The sequence below is a fragment of the Rhinatrema bivittatum genome, chromosome 9 (assembly GCF_901001135.1).
Source record: "Rhinatrema bivittatum chromosome 9, aRhiBiv1.1, whole genome shotgun sequence".
NCBI lineage: Eukaryota > Metazoa > Chordata > Amphibia > Gymnophiona > Rhinatrematidae > Rhinatrema > Rhinatrema bivittatum.
In genome coordinates, this window is record NC_042623.1 from 263,640,003 (window position 1) to 263,659,581 (window position 19,579).

General features: G+C 49.2%; 1 protein-coding gene across 3 annotated transcripts in view; it reads right to left on the reverse strand.

Moving 5' to 3' along the window:
- Positions 1 to 19,579, reverse strand: part of SMC4 (structural maintenance of chromosomes 4) — a 318,061-nt gene that overhangs the window by 31,446 nt on the left and 267,036 nt on the right. For 2 of the 3 annotated variants that reach the window (XM_029617081.1, XM_029617080.1), the window contains one exon: positions 12,093 to 12,325. In XM_029617081.1, coding sequence (XP_029472941.1) covers positions 12,093 to 12,325 — 233 coding nt within the window. Of the gene's footprint in view, positions 1 to 12,092; positions 12,328 to 19,579 lie in introns of those variants that run through there. The other variant, XM_029617082.1, reaches the window with a different exon arrangement.

The following is a 19,579-nucleotide window of genomic DNA, read 5'->3' on the forward strand; positions in this document are numbered from 1 at the left end:
ACAAGAAAACCTTGCCCACACTGGTGTTGAAAAAAGCTCCCAAGAAATTCAGTGTTTGCGATGGCGTAAGATTGCTCTTGGCAAAATTGACCACCCATACGAGAGAGTTCAGGAGATGCAACACCTTGTCAACCAACTGCTTGCAAAGATCCTGGGACTTCGCCCGAATGAACCAGTCGTCTAGGTAGGGATGAACTAAGACACCCTCCTTCCGTAGAGCCGCTGCCAAGACTACCATTACCTTGGTGAAGATGCGGGGAGCGGTTGCCAGACCAATGGGCAGGGCCTGAAACTGATAATGCTGACCCAGAATCTTGAACCGGAAAAAACGCTGATGAGCCTTGTGGATGGGAATATGGAGATAAGCCTCCGTGAGGTCTAAGGATGCTATGAATTCCCCGCTGCAGACCGCCGCTATTACTGAACGTAGAGTTTCCATCCGAAAATGCGGAACCTTTAGGGCTCGATTTACAGTCTTGAGATCCAAGATGGGTCTGAAGGCATTGTCCTTTTTGGGAACCATGAAGTAGACGGAATAGTGGCCTGCGCCTTGCTCCTTCAGCAGCACTGGGAGAATGGCTCCAAGGTCAAGTATTCTGTTGAGCGTCTGACGCACTGTTAGCTGTTGCCGCAATGGTCCGCAGGAGGAGAATAGGAACCTGTCCCTTAAGGGTCAAGCAAACTCTAAAACGTAACCGTGCTTTAGAATATCCAGGACCCACTGATCTGACGTGATCTTGACCCACTTCTCGTAAAACAGGGAGAGTCTTCCCCCTACTCTGGGCAGCAAGGAGTGGGCCGGCGACCCTTCATTGGGTTGACTTGGAAGAGGATCCTTGTGGCAAGCCCCCTCGAGGGGATCTGCGGCCACGAAAGGAATGAGACCAAGATTGAGACCTGGTGGATGGATTAGTGACCTCCAGATACCGCAGGAGCGCCCTCCTGACGTCCAGGCTTCTCAAATCCCTTGCCTGAGAAGCAAGATCCAAGACTGAAAAGGCCGGGAGTTCCACTGACTCATATGGAAGGCCAAGACTACTTTAGGCAAAAATGACAGAACTGTTATCAGTGAGACCCCCTGAATCCGAAATTCGCAAAAACAGATCCCTGCATGACAACACTTGAAATTCAGAAACCCTCCTGGCTGAACAAACGGCTACTAAGAAGACCACCTTCAGAGTTAGATCTTTCAACAAGACTTTCTTGAGGGGTTCAAAAGGTGGCTCGCACAGGGCCTTAAGGACAAGGTTCAGACTTCAAAGAGGACACACTCTCACTGGAGGGCACAAATGCTTAGCGCCTCTGAGAAAATGGGCTACATCCGGATGAGTGGTGAGAATGGATCCCTGAATCTGGCCTGAATCTGGCAACCCAGGGCTGTGACCTGGACTCTTAAGGAATAGGAAGATAAACCCTTCACCAGCCCATCCTGCAAAAAAGAAAGCACCGAAGACACTGAAGCCTGGCGAGGGTCAACACCCTTCAGCTTACACCACGACTCAAAGACCCTCCAGACCAGACTATATGCCATGGAGGTTGAGGGCTTGTGAGCCTTCAAGAGCATAGAGATGACAGCCTTCAGATAGAGTTTCTTCCTCAACTGCTTCCTCTCAAAAGCAAGGCCACCAAACAGAAGCAATCCGCTTGATCGAAAAATATAGGACCTTGACGGAGAAGATTTGGTAGATTGTTTAACCATAGAGGCCTGTCGACTGCAGGTTGATTAGATCCGCGAACCATGGGTGACGCAGCCACCAGGATCAGCGGGTCCGGGTGAGCCTCTATTCTCCTGATTCACCTTGCCTATCAGGAGCCACTGTGGTAACACAGAGAAGGACTCTGAGTCCATGGAACCACGAGCGCATCCACGGCTTCTGCCCCATGCTCTTCTGCGGCTGAGGAATGGTTGTGCCTTGGCATTCAAGCACGTCGCCATCAGATCTACATGTGGGAGCCTCCCACCTGCGAGAGATCAAGTCCATAGTGCTGCTAGACAGCTCCCATTCTCCAAGGTCCAGCTGGCGACGACTGAGAAAATCCGCCTGTACACTGGTGGTCCCCGCAATATCTGTTGCAGCTACCATCATCAAATGACATTCTGCCCAGGACATCAGCATCTGCGCTTCGAGAGCTACCGATCGGCTCTTGGTACAGCCCTGTCGATTGATGTAGGCCACTGTCATCACAATTTCCAACAAGATCTGGACCGCCTGGTTGCGCATTAGTGGGAGAAACCACTCCAGAGCCAGCCTCACCGCTCGCGACTCCAGACGATTGATTGACCAAGACGCCTCCCTTCAAGGACCAACAAACTTGAGCCACTTGTGACTGGTGTACAGTTCCCCAACCAGAGAGACTGGTATCGATGGTCACCACTATCTACTGCGAGACCTCGAGGTCCACCCTGCACTCTCAAGTGGCCTTGAGCCATCCACCACTTGAGACTGGACATGGCGGCGTCCGGAAGAGGAAGCTGGAGATGAAACTGTTCCGACAACAGATACCAGCAGGAAAGCAATGCTCTCTGCAGGGGTGTCATGTGCGCGAACGCCCACGGGACCAGTTCCAAGGTCAAAGCCATGGAGTCGATAACCTATAGATAGTCCCAGATCCTGGGCATTCTGGCTTGCAACAGGTGTTGTACTTGGATGCGTAACTTGAAGATCCTCTCTTCTGAAAGGAAAATCTTGCCCAGGCGAGTATCGAAGCGGCCCCCCAGAAACTCCAGAACTTGAGATGGAGACAGGTGACTCTTGGCTAGGTCGACAAACCAACCCAGAGAGCGCAATCGAAGAAGCAGTGACGCCACCACTTGAGAGCACAGTTCCTCCAATTTCGCCCGTATTAGCCAGTTGTCCTAGTAGGGATGGACCAAGAACCCTTCCTTCCGCAGTCCAGCTGCGACCACGACCATCACCTTGGTGAAGGGTCCACGGGGCTGTGGCCAGGCCGAAGGGCAGGGCGCAAAACTGAAAATGTTGAATGAGAATCATAAATCTGTGGAACAGCTGATGATCTCTGCGGTTCCCTAAATGCAAGTAGGCCTCTGTTAGATCCAGAGACGCCAGGAACTCTACCTTTCGCACTGCTGCAATCACGGAATGAAGAGTCTCCATTCAAAACCAGGGCACCTTCAGGGCTCAGTTGACCAGTTTCAAATCCAGGATTGGTCGGAAGGTTCCTTTCTTCTTCAGTACAACGAAATAAATTGAGTTCCTTCCTTTACCCCGCTTCTCATCAGGAACAGGAACAATAGCCCCAAGCCCCTGGAGAGTCTGCTGCACTACTTGCTGCTTCGCAGGGGAGCTGCAGGGAGACACCAGGAATAGGTTTCTTAGGGGACAAGCAAACTATCACGTAATTGTGTTTTATCATGCTTAGAACCCACTGGTCCGATGTGATGTTGACCCACTCCTGGTAGAAAAGAGACAATTGACCTCAGATGAGTGGAACCGAGGAGTGGGCCGGTGGTATCATTGTGTGGGCTTAACTCCACCGGAACACCGGAGGTGCCTTCCCTGGCTGGTCTGTGGCCACGAAAGGATTGAGACCAATACTGTGATCTTCCCGAGGCCTGGCGTTGACCTGTGCATGGATCCCTGCTCTGACGAAAGCATCGCTGACCCCAGAAGTGAGGACGAGCAGGAAAATCTTTTTGAGCTCCTGGATTGTCCTCTGGGAGCTTATGCACGTTATTATCCCCCAGATGTTTTATCAGCTGCTCCAGGTCCTCTCCAAAAAGGAACTTCCCTTTAAAGGGCAGGGCCCTGAGCTGGGCCTTCGATGACATCAGCAGCCAAAATACAGAGCCACAAAAGCCTCCAAGCTGAAATCGCTGAGGCCATAGTCCTGGAAAAAGTGTGAAGAAGGTCATACATGGTGTCGGCACCATAAGCTATGGCCGCCTCCAACTTTTCTGCCTGCTGTGCCTCAGGGGGCAAGAGGTCCTTGGTGCTTTGCAACTGTTGCACCCACTCTAAGCTCATCCTCAGCATATAACTGCTGCAGACTGCCGCTCTGATGCCAAGAGCACCTCCAGTTTTTGATCCTGAAGATCTTTCAAAGCTGCCGCCCCAGCGACTGGAATGGTAGTCCGCTTCGTAACCACGGACACCGCTGCGTCCACTTTCGGAAACTTCAACAGCTCTAACATATCTTCCGGTAACGGATAGAGCTTGTCCATCGCCCTGCTGACCCCAAGGCCCGCCTCTGGAGTGTCCCACTCCCGGACCATAAGCTGCTTCATCAGCTCATGCAAAGGAAAAGTCGCAGGTGGACCCTGTAAGCCCACCAGAACCAGATCCACCGTGTTCAGGCTAAGACCTGCCACCATGGGCGCAATGCCCAGTTCCGCCAGGACATGAGGAATTAATGGGCCAGCTCATCATGTTGAAACAAGCGCATCACCCTAGGGTCATCCCCCTCCAGAGGAACCCCTGAGCCCCCATCATCGGGAACCCCTAAGGGGGGAGGAGAAAGCGTATCATGACCATCGGCCGGGTCCAAGTCCTCCAAAGGTCCCTCTAGAGGCGGCTCTCGGTGCCTGGGAGTAGGCTTTTTGTGGACCCGAACAGCCAGGGAGGCCTCCGGCATCCTGGGTAGCTTTTTAGGTGGATCCACCAGTGATCTGATCCCAGGAGCCCCTCTCTGGCGGGCATTGCTGGCCAAAAAGGCCTGAAGCATCAACAGGATAAACTCTAGTGAAAACCCGGAGGCCCCCATAGCAGCCCAAGCGATTGGGTCCTGATCCTCATCAGAAATCTCCCCCAGGCCCTATTGAGGCTTGAATCTGTGGGAAAGAGCTCCGAGAGTGGAAAGAGCTCCGAGAGGGGAAAGAGCTCCGAGAGGGGAAAGAGCTCCGAGAGGGGAAAGAGCTCCGAGAGGGGAAAGAGCTCCGAGAGGGGAATCCCCCCCCCCCCCAATCACTGCCTCCCTCTGCCGCATGAAATGCACCCAAAATGGCCGCTATTCCCACGCTAAGAGGGAACGGATTGGCTTGAGACTCGAACGCAGCTAGCAACAGCCCAGCACTGCATTGTTTGTTGGGAGCTGCCGTGGCAATGCTGGAAGGTCCTTCCCCTCCGCGGGGGTAGTTGAGGCAAAGTCCCACCGCAGCGTGGCTCGGGAGCCGCTCCCCACATGCAGAGCACTGGCTCCTGCCGGGCATGATTGGGATGCGGCAAGGCCCGCCAAAAGCGCTGGTTAGAAATGTGTGTGTATGTGAAGATCGAGTAAAACCTCGCCACACAAAGCGCGATCCCTCGCACAGGCGGCGGCGGCCCCCCCCCCGCCGAGAATCGCTCCTGCCCTGCTCTTATTATGCAGCAAGGAGTCCCTGGTTCAGCTTTTTTTTTTTTTTTTTTTTTTACTAACGACTACTGGCAGGGAGCGAGAAAAAGCCAAAATAAAAAAAAAACCCAAAACCTTCCCTGAGAGGTGGCAGAGTCTTCAGGCTGCAAAAGGGGAAGGGATACGGGGATATTTTTTCCAATCAATAAATGGTGATATATCCTATACTTATAGTTTGTATTTTTATCGCATAGTAGTTTGTGAAAACTGGAGAATAATGATAAGCTGTTGGTGAATGTTTGGTGAACTCTGACAGCAATTGGAGATCGGTTCGAAGTTGCGGCAGGAAAATAGTATGGTGATCTGTGCATAGAACCAATTGTCAATTTTAAGGTGAGTTTTAGATATTTAATGTGGTAAGTGGTATTCATCGGGTGATATGTTTTGGCTGGATATACATATATATGTATGTTTCATGATGAAATGATATAAGAATTGAGTTTTCAAAGGACAATTGAATAAATGATTAATTGATGTGAATATTCTTACACAGAGAATGTGAATTTATTGAAGATTTATGTGCTTATTAAGGAGTGAAGATGGACTTTCCCTACATATGAAAGGACAATGGATAACATTAATTGCAACCCCTGATGAAACCTTCGGGTGAAACAAGAGCTTCTTGTCGGGAGTTTGGTGAATTGGGAGTTCTTTGAATTGGTGACAATAGGAGTGAAAATATGTGGAATGATCAACGGGAGTTTGTTGAATTGGGAGTTTTTTCAATTAGCGACATCAGGAGTGGGAATATGTGGAGTGACAAATATCTAGAACATACAAATGAGTATATTTAATCAATAATATTGGGAACACATGATAGAGAAAAGGAATATTTATGCTAATCAACAATTCTTTAATATTGGGTATCTTTTGAGATAGAATATAAGGGAAGTAAAGAGCTGGCTAGTTCAAGCATACGGGCCGATACAGTAAAGTCTGCAGGAGAGCGGGTGAATGCCCACTCTCCTGTGCGCGCGATTCTCTATTCAAATGAGGCCCAGCGGTAAAAACAGGCAAAAGGAGGCGCTAGGGACACTAGCGCGTGCCTAGCGCCTCCTTTTGGACTGGAGCGGCGGCTGTCAGCAGGTTTGACAGCCAACACTTAATTTTGCCGGCGTTGGTTCTCGAGCCCACTGTCAGCCACGGACTGGGAAACCGGACGCCGGCAAAGTTGAGCGTCCGGTTTTCGACCTGACAGCAGTGGGCCGACTTCAAATTTATTTATTTATTTTTTTTAAACTTTCAGGACCTCCGATATTCAGGACCGCCATGATATTAAGTCGGAGGGTGCACAGAAAAGCAGTTTTTACTGCTTTTCTGTGCACTTTCCCGGTGCCCGAAATTAGCGCCTACCTTTGGGTAGGTGCTAATTTCTGAAAGCAAAATGTGCGGCTTGGCTGCACATTTTGTTTTCTGAATCGCGCGGGAATACCTAATAGGGCCATCAACATGCATTTGCATTTTGCGGGTGCTACTAGGTTCGGGGGGTTGGATGTGCGATTTCAGCCCCTTACTGAATAAGGGGTAATGCTAGCGCACCGAAAACGCGCATCCAATGGTGGGTTAACAGTGTGCTCTGTCGAAGCGCACTGTACTGTAGCGGCCAGATAGAGAGCACATATGGAGTGATATTTTTTAAAAGAGTGCAATATTGGGAAATATAACAAATTAATTTGTTGTATTTTAATTGTTGTGTAACATATGTTTATGTGTATTGATATTGTTGGTATGTATGAGAACGAATGGTTGAGATATGTAATGTGATGTATTGTATGTATAAATTATATTTATGTTTGTTTTAAACAAAATTTGTAATGAATAAAGATTTGTAAGATGTCACACAGGTATGATGTTTGATATATGTGATGTAATGGTAATACCTGTTTAATTTACCCTCACATGTATGTGGATATTTGACCAATATGGCCTTGGCCATTGGATATTTGACCAATATGGCCTTGCCCATCTCTCTTACAATTTAACTGATAAGCTGCCTCCCCTCCACCCGATACACAGCTTTTCCTCAAGAACTGTTGTACTTGTTTTGGAGCCCCTCTCGCAGTCAGAAGCAGAGCACTGTCCATCTGGTTGAAGAACATACATTAGCAGTCAGAAGGTGCTGCCCATGGAGTTGCACCCTAGCAGTAAGAAGTAGCGCAGCTGTGGAGCCACATGAGCAGCACAGACCTTCTCACCCAGCAGTCAAGAGAGATGCGGCCAAGGAGGCTGAAAGAAACAGAATCAGCCTTCCATTCTGCTCCCCTTCCCAACAGTCAGAAGTATGGCTGTGAAGCCAAAAGCAGAAGCAGTAGTGGCCCGAGGCCTCCTAACAACCCCCTTTTCTCACTTCAGCAGTCAGAAGAACAGCCTGCAAGAAGCACCCCACCCCATCCCGGCGGTCATGAGCATGGCTTATGGGATGGAAAGCAGCAACATCAGCCTCCCACTCTCCCTCCAGACAATCATAAGCAGGAGCAGCAGGGCCCAGAGTCTAGAAGCAAAAAGCAAGAGTCTAGTGGCTGTCCAGGCTGCAGGAGACTACTGCTGCCACTTGCTCTTCCGGGGGGGTGGGGGGAGTGAAAGAAAATGAGAGACAGAGCAAGTGTCTGTATGAGCATAAGACAGCATGCGTGTGTATGTATGACCGAGCATAAGAGATAGCGTGTGTAAGACTGTATGATTAAGCATATGTGTGTATGTATATATATATATATATATATATATAACTGAGCGTTTGAGATAGAGGAGAAAGTTTGTATGCAACAACCCTTGTCCCCTTATAAATCCGTGACAATCTCAGGGCATCCGGAAATAAAAATTCCAGGTATGGAGAGTGGGGGATTTTTTAATATCCTCAGTTTTAATTTATTGTGCATTATTTGAAGTATCTAATGATTTGGAATATTTTATTTCCATTTGTAATAATTTTAGATGAGTTTCTAATTAATGGATGTTTTATTTGTCAGCTGTTTTGAAATATTTATTCTTTGTATTAGTATAGATAACTATTATGATTGATGGTTTATATTTCTTGATTTTGTTTAACGCTTTATGAGGGTCTGTTTTTCCATCGTTGCACTGCAGAGTCAGGTTCTTTGCGGTTTCCAGTTGAGTTTTTGTCTGCAGGTTTCTGTTTATACTAGCATGTAGTTTCTGTGTAGGGATCTGACTTGTTCTGTTTTCCAAATAGGACCAAAATGATTAGAAAAATAAAAGTCCAGCCAGCAAGGGTAGAAAAAAAAAATTATATTCAGTTTAGTGAATGGAATATGCCAACTTTGGGAATGTGCGGCTCATGATATTTTATTTTGCATAATACAGGAAGTAGTACATTTTTGCTTCTATTTCATAGAAATGCATTTCATTAATAAATCTCTCTGGTGTTGCATGAAATGTAATATCTGGCTTCTCAGTGTTTCCAGTTCAGTTTTTGAATGAAGGCTAATGGAGCCAGGATCATACTGGAAGCCCAAAGAAGTAGGGGGAAACTGCTTGGTGAAAATAAAAATAAAAGCCCCATGCATTTAACAGAGTCTCCCAGCTTGCGGTGTTGTATGTTGTGTTCAGGATGAGGGTGCACTTTTTCACTTGGCCATAGGTGCCAAATGGCCTGGCTACGGCTCTGTTCCAAACGACTGATGTTCCAGAGAGACTCTTCTGCATCCCAGCATCCCTGCACTGTCAGCTCCTGACAGTGAGCTCCCCAATTATGGAGGCTCACATCCATCATTAGTATTAACCAGTCCGGTGATGCTAGGGAAATTCCCTTCCTGAAGATCCAGATGTAGCCGCCACTGAAATTGGGAGGAGACATCCATTGGCAGATGGGGACGAACGGAATAGTCCAGAGACTACGGGATCCACCGAGACAACAGGGAGGGCTGAAGACGACACATATGTTCTCACCCACAGTACCACTTCCAGGATTGTTGCCATTAAACCAAGTACCTGCTTATGGAAAAAGGAATGCAACCTCTGCCTCAACATCCCCTGGGCTCTGCCAATATCTTCTTGAGTCTCGTCAATGACCCCGCAATGAAGCCAAACACCAGGAAGATCTGATTCTTTCCTCTGGCAATCTGGGAACCTTCAAGACCCCCACACTTTTGTCATTTTTCCCAAATCCTCTCCAAAAAGCAGCTGCTCTTTAAATGGAAGCTTAGTCAAACTGGATGATATCTGCTGACCAAGTGAGCAACAAGAGAAGTCGATGGGCTGCAATAATGGAGGACACACTGCGAGGCAGATGATAAATCTATGTCCGCCAAAAAGGCTACTTCCATAGGTGGGGAATTCTCCCTCAACAATTTCAAACCAGAATGTGCCACTATGCAAGAAGCCACAATCTAAAGATTTAAGGCAACTGCAAAGGCTTGATTAAGCATAGCATCTATCTTTCTGTCTTGCGCATCTTCAAGGCTGCACCCGCTTCTACTAGGATTGTGGTCTGCTTGGTCACTGAATACCCTAGGGTATCCACCTTGGGGAAACAGAACTGATTCTTTACCAGAGGATCTAGGAGATACATACCCACCAGGAACCAATCTCCTTTAAAATTAGCTTCTGCAGAGCTCCATTCCAAATCAATCAGCTCCTCATGCAGCAGGAAAAGACAGGACACTTTTCTTAAGCTCACCCTGATCAGATTCCCCTGCACTACTGTTGACCCACACCTGTGTCATCCTATAATTGTAACATAAGTAGGAACTGCGAAATTAGGGGGGATAACATCCCCATGGAACATGTGCAACATGGTCTTATGGGCTTCTCCGTCAGGAGGAAGATCCCCTTTCTCCATTTTACCAGGTGGATCTCCAGAGGAGAAAATCTGAAACTCACCCAGGGAATCATCTGACTGGAAGGGATTGTCCCTTAATTTCTTGGGTCCCAGATCCCCTCGTATCTTTTACTTCTCCTGGGGACTGGCAGTTATTTGCCCCTTCCCAAAAGGATCCCTGCCCCTTGCAAGAGACTTGTAAGCCTTGAAAACATTCCAGCCAAGGCAGAGAAACTACTCCCGTTCCTGGATCAGACAGTGCTGGGAGAACTGGGTGGGGAAGATAACCCCCTTGGATCCAGCCTGTCTTTTGGCATCAGAGAAGGGGCTCGTCCCCATACTCCATGCCTACCCCATCCATGGCTGCCTGATTCGCCTCTGTGGCTGGGGAAGATGTTCCAAATAACTCCTAACTCTGCAGCTCCGGGGCCTCCTGTTGCCACAAAATCTTGGGTAGCCATGCCCTCCCTTGGCTGCAGCACATTCCCAGCACAATTTCAGAATTCCTCCCCCAGTATGATCAGCCTAATCCCACAGGCAGAGCAATAGCATGATCTTTCTCCCGTGTTTGCTGATGGTGTAATTTTGGCTGCAGTACACAACTCGCTTAGATCTCTGACTTCCCTAGGCTCACCGCAAGCAGCTCTCCCCCCAAACTGTTCAGACATGGAGAATCACTGTTGCAGCTGGGCCTCCATATTAGTGCGCTTAAATCGGGTTGTGCGCGCCGGTAGTCAAGTGCGCGTAGTCCGTGCGACTGGGACTTGCGCGTGCCGCTTATGCATCTGAGTGTTCTTGTGCGTGTATCTTAGGCGCAGAAGTAGGTTTGTGCACACAGGTAAATTTTGTGCACACGGCCGGCGGCGATGAGAACGGCGAGATTAAGCCAAGATGGCGACGGCGACCATGCGGGCAAGATGGCGACTACCTCGGAGGGTCTCCACGTGGGAAGGCCCTTGGAAATGCCGGGGTCTGGCCCTGCTAGGGCGGATCAACCCGGTGGCACTGGCTTCGGCCAATGGCCTGCGCTCATCCTCAATCCTCGGAGACCGGCACAAGTAAAGATTTCTACCTTACCTTATCTTCGGCGCTTCCCGGTCTCGTCCCGGGCGGTCTCCGGCTGCGGGGGGAGAGGGCAACTACCTTCACCGCCACTTTTGAGGGTGCACCCACTGCCTCTAAGCCGCACCTGAACTCGTCTCGCTCGGGGGCTAAGTCCTCGCGTGAACGGCTCCGGACCGAGGCTGCCTCTATGCCGCGCCCGAGCCCTTCTCACTCGGGGGCTAGGTCCCTGCCGCGATTCGGCCACCGGACCGAGGCTCTTACCTCCAAGGGACCACGGAAATCACCTCGGGAAACTCAACTGGGGGAGGGACCCGAGGGTATCACCGCAGGAGTGCGGGGCTCGTCTTCAGGTAGGAATTTTTCTTTAAATTTTGGTAGAACGCTCAGCGAGCGTGAGATAGCTCCTAACTGCTTTGGAGACGGAAAATACTGAGGATCTGCACTTCCTGCAGGGGTATATGTACTAGGGGCTGACGTCAGATTGAAATCTGATCCGTCTCCAACTGCTAGCACGAGTATACTATACCCATTGGTTCTGAGTCCATCTGCTACACGCTAGGAAACACAAATTATTGGCTAGAAGGATGAGATGACAGCAATACACAGTGAGCAAGTCTTGGATGAATTTTAAAATCCTCATTGATTTTAATGAAGGAATGGTAGAAAGCTGGAGGAATAAGAGACTGAAGGAGGAAAGCAGGAGGTAAGAGTGGATTAAGGTTGTTGAAAAGATAAAATGGGTCAGCCAGAGATTGAAAAATGATGGTAGAGTATCTACATTTTGAAAAGGAAAAGCAGAGCATGCATTGAAAACAAAGATCAGATAGGTCACAGGATTTGATCCACTGTACGTCAGTCTGAGTCACTGTGCTCAGTGGGTAAAGAAAACAGTACTACAAACCTAAACATAATTCCTTCAGAGAATGGATCCAGACTGTCCACTAGTTCAAGCTCAGCATCTCCTCCCAAAGTAAGCATCTGATAATTTTCCTTCAGCTTGTTTGTTATAATGTTAAATCCAGCCATAAACTCATTAAGCCTTTGTTTTCGAAGATCCTCATATGACTTCCTGAAGTTATCTCTTTCATTGGTAATTTCATCCAGTTCTGATACACGTTGTAAATACAATTCTTCCTATTAAAATGAAAAAATTTGTGAATTTGTGAATCATGCTGTCCCTCTTATATTTTTAGAACAAGTCCCAAATGGATGTTTTTGGATAGAGAAATGTTTAATGCAGTTATTTAAAAACAAGTCAAATATATGTCACTGTTAATACAAGTTGGAATCATTCATATATATAGTAGCAAATATCCTAGCAGGGAAAAATTAGGTTTTTCCTTTCTAATTTTTTTTCCTTTAATGCTACAAAAGCCCAGCCCAGATGGAGACAGAACAAGTAACTTGCTGAACTCCCCCATATAAGAGTCAGTGCAGCATTCAGCAGTCCAGCTTTTCTGTAATAAAACAATAAATCAATTTTCACACTCTCCATTTAGCAGAGGAAGCATTAACATAGAAATGATGGCAGAAGACGACCAAATGGCCCATCCAGTCTGCCCAGCAAGCTTTCCCACTTATTTTTCTCATACTTATCTATTACACTGACTGCTGAGATCAGGGCCCTTATTGGTAACTTTTTGGTTCTAATTTCCTTCCACCCCCGCCACAAATGTAGAGAGCAGTGCTGGAGCTGTATCAAAGTGAAGTATCAAGCCTAATTGGTTAGGAGTAGTAACCACCGCAATAAGCAAACTACTCCCACGCTTGTTTACCCAGCCTGTGCAATTCAGTCCTTGTTGGTAGTTGTCTGAATGTAAATCATCTTTTTTTCATTCCCCCTTGCCATTGAAGCAGAGAGAGGAAAATTAGTTCTTACCTGTTAATTTTCGTTCCTGTAGTATCACGGATCAGTCCAGACTGTGGTTTGAGCCTCCTTTCCAGCAGGTGGAGACAGACTAAAACTGAAAGGATATCCTATATGAGGACAGAGCCTATCCTGTAACCCTTCAGTATAACGAATGTCAAAGCAGAAAATAACAAAACCAGAGTAGGATCAAGCAAGTAACCATAAAGCTCAATGGAGCAGATGTAGAACAATGTAATAGATATGGTATGACTAACCGCTCTTGCATATACTTGGTGCTGGGCAACCAAGGCTTCTGGTGTATTTGCTCAGTATTCATGCACAAAAAAGATGTATGGAAATCTACAAATCTGCAAGAGAAACAAGCTTCGAGAGGACAGAAAAAAAGACAAACAGGGAAGGGCGTCTGGACTGATCTGTGGTACTACAGGAATGAAAATTAACAGGTAAGAACTAATTTTCCTTTCCCTGTACGTACCCGGATCAGTCCAGACTGTGGGATGTACCAAAGCTTCCCTAAACCGGGTGGGACCGAGACAGTCCCGCTCGAAGCACTTGTAGCCCAAAAGAACCAAGAAGTGGAGCTTGCACATCCAGACGGTAGTGTCGAACAAAAGTATGCAAGGACGTCCAAGTGGCGGCACTGCAAATCTCCTGCGGAGAGACTGATTGACTGTCCGCCCAGGAAGTAGTTTGAAAACGCAGTGAATGAGCCGTTAGGCCCTCGGGAACCGCCCGTCCTCGACAAAGAGAGGCCGAGGAGATCGCTTCCTTCAACCACCGCACGATAGTGGTCTTAGAAGCCGGCGTACCCCGAATGGGCCCACTCCAGAGGACAAAAGATGAACCAAGACCCGAAAGCCATGGGTAACCTGGAGATAGCGAAGTAGAACTCGTATAGTATCAAGTTTACAGAAATCGTCCCCAGTCGCAGGGGAAAACGCAGGGAGTTCTGCCAACAGGTTGACATGGAGGTTAGAAGAACCTTCACTAAGAAGGAAGGGCCCTTCGTGAGGGATACCCCGGAATCGGAAAAGTGCAAAACAAAAGGTTCCCGACAAGACAGTGCGTGGATCACAGAGATCCGAAGAGATAGAGACCAGAAAGACAGTCTTAAGCGTAAAAGCTTTCAAGGTAGCGCGACGGAGAGGTTCGAACTGAGCCGCACAGAGGGCCTGAAGGATCAGACAAACTCCCCAACGGGCAAGCGGCCGAGAAGGTGGACGTAGATGCTTGATGCCCTTCAAGCACCAATCACATTTGGGTGGCCCGTTCAGTGATGACATTCTACCCGATCCAGGAGAGAGCCGAGAGGGGAGAGGATCTTCTTGGGGAAGAGAGGACTAATGAGATCGGGGCGGAGAGCGCTGAGATACCTGACTCCGCACAAACAGCTTCAAACACGTTCCAGATACGTGCGTACGAAAGGGAAGTTGACCATTTCCGGGCCCGCAACTAGGTGAAGATGACCTCCTCCTAATAGCCCGTGCGCCTTAGGCGTCATCTTTCAAAAACCAGGCCGCTAGACAGGAGCAATCGGCCTGGTCGAAAAATACAGGTCCTTGACAAAGGAGCCGAGGAAGATGGCGTAGCCGTAGAGGTCCGTCCGGCGGAAGGTTGAGAAAATCCGCGAATCACAGCCGGCGCAGACACTCTGGTGCTACCAGAACCACGGTGGAGTTCCATTCTTCTGAGAACTTTCCCGACCAGGGGCCACGGGGGGGGGGGGGGGGGGGGAAGAGACGGACACGACACACACGTACAGAAGGATATCCGCCGGCCAAGGAGAGCCAAAGCATCTACGCCCTCCGAGCCGTGTTCCCTCCAGCGGCGGAAGAACCAATTTGCCTTGGCATTGCAAAGGGTCACCATGAGGCCCAGGTGGTGGGGGACCACCTGTTGACGATGAGATTCATGGCTGCGTCAGAGTTCCCACTCCCCGGAATCGAGCGACTGACAAAATAGACCTGAACATTCCCCTTGCCCACAATGTGGGAGGTCGCCGGGCACTGTAGATGTCGCTCTGCCCAGGCGAAGAGACGGCTGGTTTCCAGGGCCATCAGCGGACTGCGGGCGCCTCCTTGGCGATTAACAAGCCACAGTGGAGGAGCTGTCTGACAAGACCCGTATTGCCTTGCCGCGGATGAGGGGGAGAAACTCCAGAAGAGCTAGGAACATCGCCCGAGCCTCCAACCGAATGATGTTCCAGCGAGACTGAGCTGCTGGTCAGATCCCCTGGGCGTACTGGGAGAGGCAGACTGCACCCCAGACCGAGAGACTGGCGTCCGTGGTTACTATCGTCCACTGAGGGACTCTGAGAGGCTTTCCCTGTAGCAAATGAGGCAGGGAAAGCCCCCACTACAAGTCGGCAACGGTAAGGCCCAAAAAACAGGAGGACTGTGTGAAACTGTTCCAACACTGTCTGCCAATGGGATAGCAAAGCTTTCTGGAACGGTAGCATATGAGCAAAAGCCCAAGGGACAAGGTCGATGGCAGAAGCCAAGGGGCCCGAGACCTGCAGGCAGGCAGACAGACCACCGGAGAAGGCAGCAAGACCCGACTCTGAAACCGGCCGATCAACTCGAGAGCCCGCGCGCGAGGCAAGAAGACCTTGCCCACCCGGTTGTCGAGGTGGGCTCCCAGGAATCCTAACTCCTGGGAGGGCTGAAGGTAGCTCTTGGAGAAATTCAGTATGCACCCGAGAGACGCGAGGAGAGGTAGCACGTGATCCACCGCCTGCTGGCAAGAGCCTCCGCCTTGGACCTAACGAGCCAGACGTCCCGGTAGGGGTGAACAAGGATCCCTTTCCGGCAGAGAGCTGCTGCCGCCACCACCACCATGACTTTGGTGAAGGCGCGAGACCAAAGGGAAGCGCCCTGAACCGGAAGTCCCGGTGGAGGATGTGAACGAGAAGAGACTACGGTAGCCGCGATGAATTGGAATATGGAAACACGCCTCTGTCAAAGCAAGTGAGGCGAGGAACTCTCCGGGGCGAAATGGCACGAGGACCACTCGCAGAATTTTCATGTGGAAAGTGGGATCTTAAGGGCACGGTTGACTCTTGTGAGGTCTAAGATCGGATGAAGACCCGTCCTGTTAGGGAACGACGAAGTAAATAGAATACGGGCCTGCGGCAAGTTTGCTGTCTGGAACTGGGACCACCACGCCCAGACACAGGGGCCAGGCGGGGGTTTGCTCCACCACTTGCCGCTGGGACCGACCGCACAGGGAAATAGAAAAAGGATCTCGAGAATCTCGAGCAAAGCGAAGGTGTACCCGTCTCCGAGGACGTCGAGGACCCACTGGTCCGACATGAATTTGACCCATGCCACAAAAAACAGGGAGAGTCAACCGCCTAGGAAGGAGACAGAGGAAAGAGTCAAGTGAACTTCATTGTGTGGCAGGCGTAAGGATGGAGCGCGTGGGTTGGCCCTCACGAAAGGGATGGCGCCCACGGGAAGGCTGCGACCAAGACGGAAAAACCCCCTGAGGAGTCACCCTGCCCACGTGGGGTATACAGTCTCTGGTCCAGATAATGTGACAAGAGGGTGTAAAGGAATGGGATGGTTTCGGATGGGCCTTCGGAAACCTATGGACCTTACTTTCCCCCCAAGGAATCCATAGTTTCTCAAGGCCCTTGCCAATGAGCAGCTTACCTTTGAACAGCAACGTGCCCAACCGGGCTTTGGAGGACAGATCGGCCGACCAATGGCGCAGCCAGAGGAGCCGTTTGGCGGACCTCGCCGTAGCCATCGCTTTTGCCTGGACGTGGAGAAGATCGTAAGCGCAGCCTCTGCCCACGGGGGGTCCCAGGTGTAGAGCAACTTTGAACCCACCTGAGACCTGCCCGCAGCATGAGACTGCTGCAAATAGGCGCACACACCCCCAGCGCCAGGACATCAAAAATGCGCATCACATGAGCCTTGAGCATGCGGACCTGTGCGGCTTTAAAAGCCAGGAAACCCTCCTGTATTGTGATCGCATAAGTAGTCCCCCTGGAGGGATTATTGTCTTTTGGTTTTTTTTTTTAAATCTAAACATACCTCCGGGAGGGGAAGCTTATCTAGTGCACAGCCAGCCTAGAGTCCCGTTTCAGGAGCGTTCCATTCCCGCAGGCGTTACAACTTGTGCATGGGATGAGAGGGGAAGGTGATTGCCGGATCCCTGATTCCCGCCAGGACCGGGTCCATATACTTGGGCAAAGAGGCCGTAAGGGGTGGAAGAGTATTCTCCGCATCCGGATTAGCGGCAGGATTCGGGGGTACCGGATCCAAAGGAAAGTTGGGGGAGGGGCACTCCCGGGACCACTCCGCAGCCGGTCTAACCGTCAACGGTGCGGAGCAAGGAATTTTTTTTTTTTGCCCGGGGGGGGGGGGGGGGGGCTCGTCTCCCCCCCCCCCCCCCACTCTGGCTGCCGAAGGGTCTTAATGTTACGCTGCTGTGCTCAGTTTATTTACAAAAAAACAAAAAAAAAGTGACACAGAAACAGGCTTAAGTTTAAAAGTGCTCCCAGTGCTTTTAATACTTACCTGCAGCAGCAGACCAATATTCTGTGTCTTTCTCCCCCACCTGGGTTGAACCGGCAGCCAGACAGGCAGGAGTCAGCAGGTTTCCCCCCTGCTTCACTCCGGGCCCTCCCGGCTGTCACTCAAACTTTTTCTCTGCAGCCTTTTTTTCTTCAGAGCGGCTCTCTCTTTGCCATGGCAGGCAGCCTGCCTCTTCTCTGCCAGCCCCTTCATGTTTTTTTGCGAGGGGACCTCTTCTCTGCCTCCCTGCCGGGTGGTGGGGTAGGTCCCTCCTCGGCAGGGCTAGCAAATTTAGCCCAGGGATCAACTCCTCAGAGCTCGGCCATGCCGGGAAAGGTGGCCATTTTGGATTTTTTGTCGGCTCTGTTTTCGGAGCTCCCTGGGGCTGGGGAACTGATTTTTTTTTGCAGCTACCCCCCGATTTCAGCCCCCTGGCCCCCCAGGATGGGTTTTCTGTCACTCTTGCCTCTCCGGGACTTCCAGGGCTCGTTTTGTATCTGATTTTGCCCTCCTTCTGCGAAGATTTTATTTAGCTAGCCTGTAGGAGGAGGAGGATACGTACAGGGAACTTTTTTTTTTTTTTTAATTTACAAAGGATAATAATACTTGCTTGATCCTGACAGAGAAAGAAAAACCCCACAGGGCAAAGGCAAAGTAATAAGGCAAGGGAACCGCAGGGTGAGCTGCCTGCATCTGCTGGAGACAGACAAATACTGAAGGGCTGCAGGGTAGGCTCTGTCCTGATATAGGATACCCTTTCAGTTTTGGTCTGTCTCCATCTGCTGGACAGGAGGCTCAACCCATGGTCTGGACTGATCTGAGTACGTACAGGGAACAATTTAATTTCCATGTTAACTAATCCTACTGTTGCAAATATTATATTTTATTATTGGTTCCCTGTAAAGCCATGTTACGCTAATTTAATGTTCCATGTAAACTGATATGATGTTCCCAACGAAATGTTGGTCTATAAAAAAAAAAAGCTAAATAAAATAAATAAATATTTGGTTTGGGGTAGTATCCGCTGCAACAAGCAAGCTAGTTCCATGCTTATTCGTGAATGCAAATCCTTTTTCCCACATTTCCTCTTGCTGTTGAAGCATAGAGCAATGTTGGAGTCGCATTAACCGTGTGTATGTTTATTGAATAAGGGTATTAATCACCAGGTAGTAGCCATCATTCCCGCAAGCCACCCCTATGCCTCCTCTCTTCATTCACATCCTCTAGACTTTCAGTGAATTCCCATCAACCATGGAAAGTGAAGTCCAGAATATTAAACACCTCAAATCATCAATAACAAACATTTGGCTGAATAAAAATTTCTCTAGAACAGGCTGACAAATGGGTGGGTTCCTGGACTGATCTATTAGGACTTAAGGAAAGAAAATTAGCAGATATGAAGCAAATTTTGTCTTCCTTTTCATCCCACCAGACTAGTTCAGATGCATGGAGCGGACCAGCAATCCTCATCCAAGGTGGGATCTTGACGTGCCTGCCTTCAAGAGCCCCAACCCAAAGGCAATGGTGTTTCAAGCCTGCACAAAGATTGAAAGGAAGACTGAATTGCAGATTTCCTCTGGAAAGACCATGTGATGCTCTGCCCAAGAAGCCTCCTATGCCCTTGTAGAATGAGCTCTGAATTCTCTAGGGACCAACAGTCCTTTAGAGGTATAAGCAGAACCAATTGCTCCTAGACTAACCTTGCTATTGTTGACTTAAATTTCATTTATTTATTTAAATGTTTTATATACCATCATTCTATGCGAGAATCACTAGTTCATAACGGTTACAGGTAAAACATTCATAATTAAAATGAGTGTTACAAGGTGGATAAACATTCATAATAAACGGTAGACAACTAACATGAAAACAAAGCTAGATTATAAGGTTTGCGAAGGGGGGGGGGGGTATTGTTCCTGACTTATTTTGCTTATCTGAGTCATGGGGAACTGGGAATTTCTGTCAAGTAGAAGGCATTTTTGAATAGCCAATTTT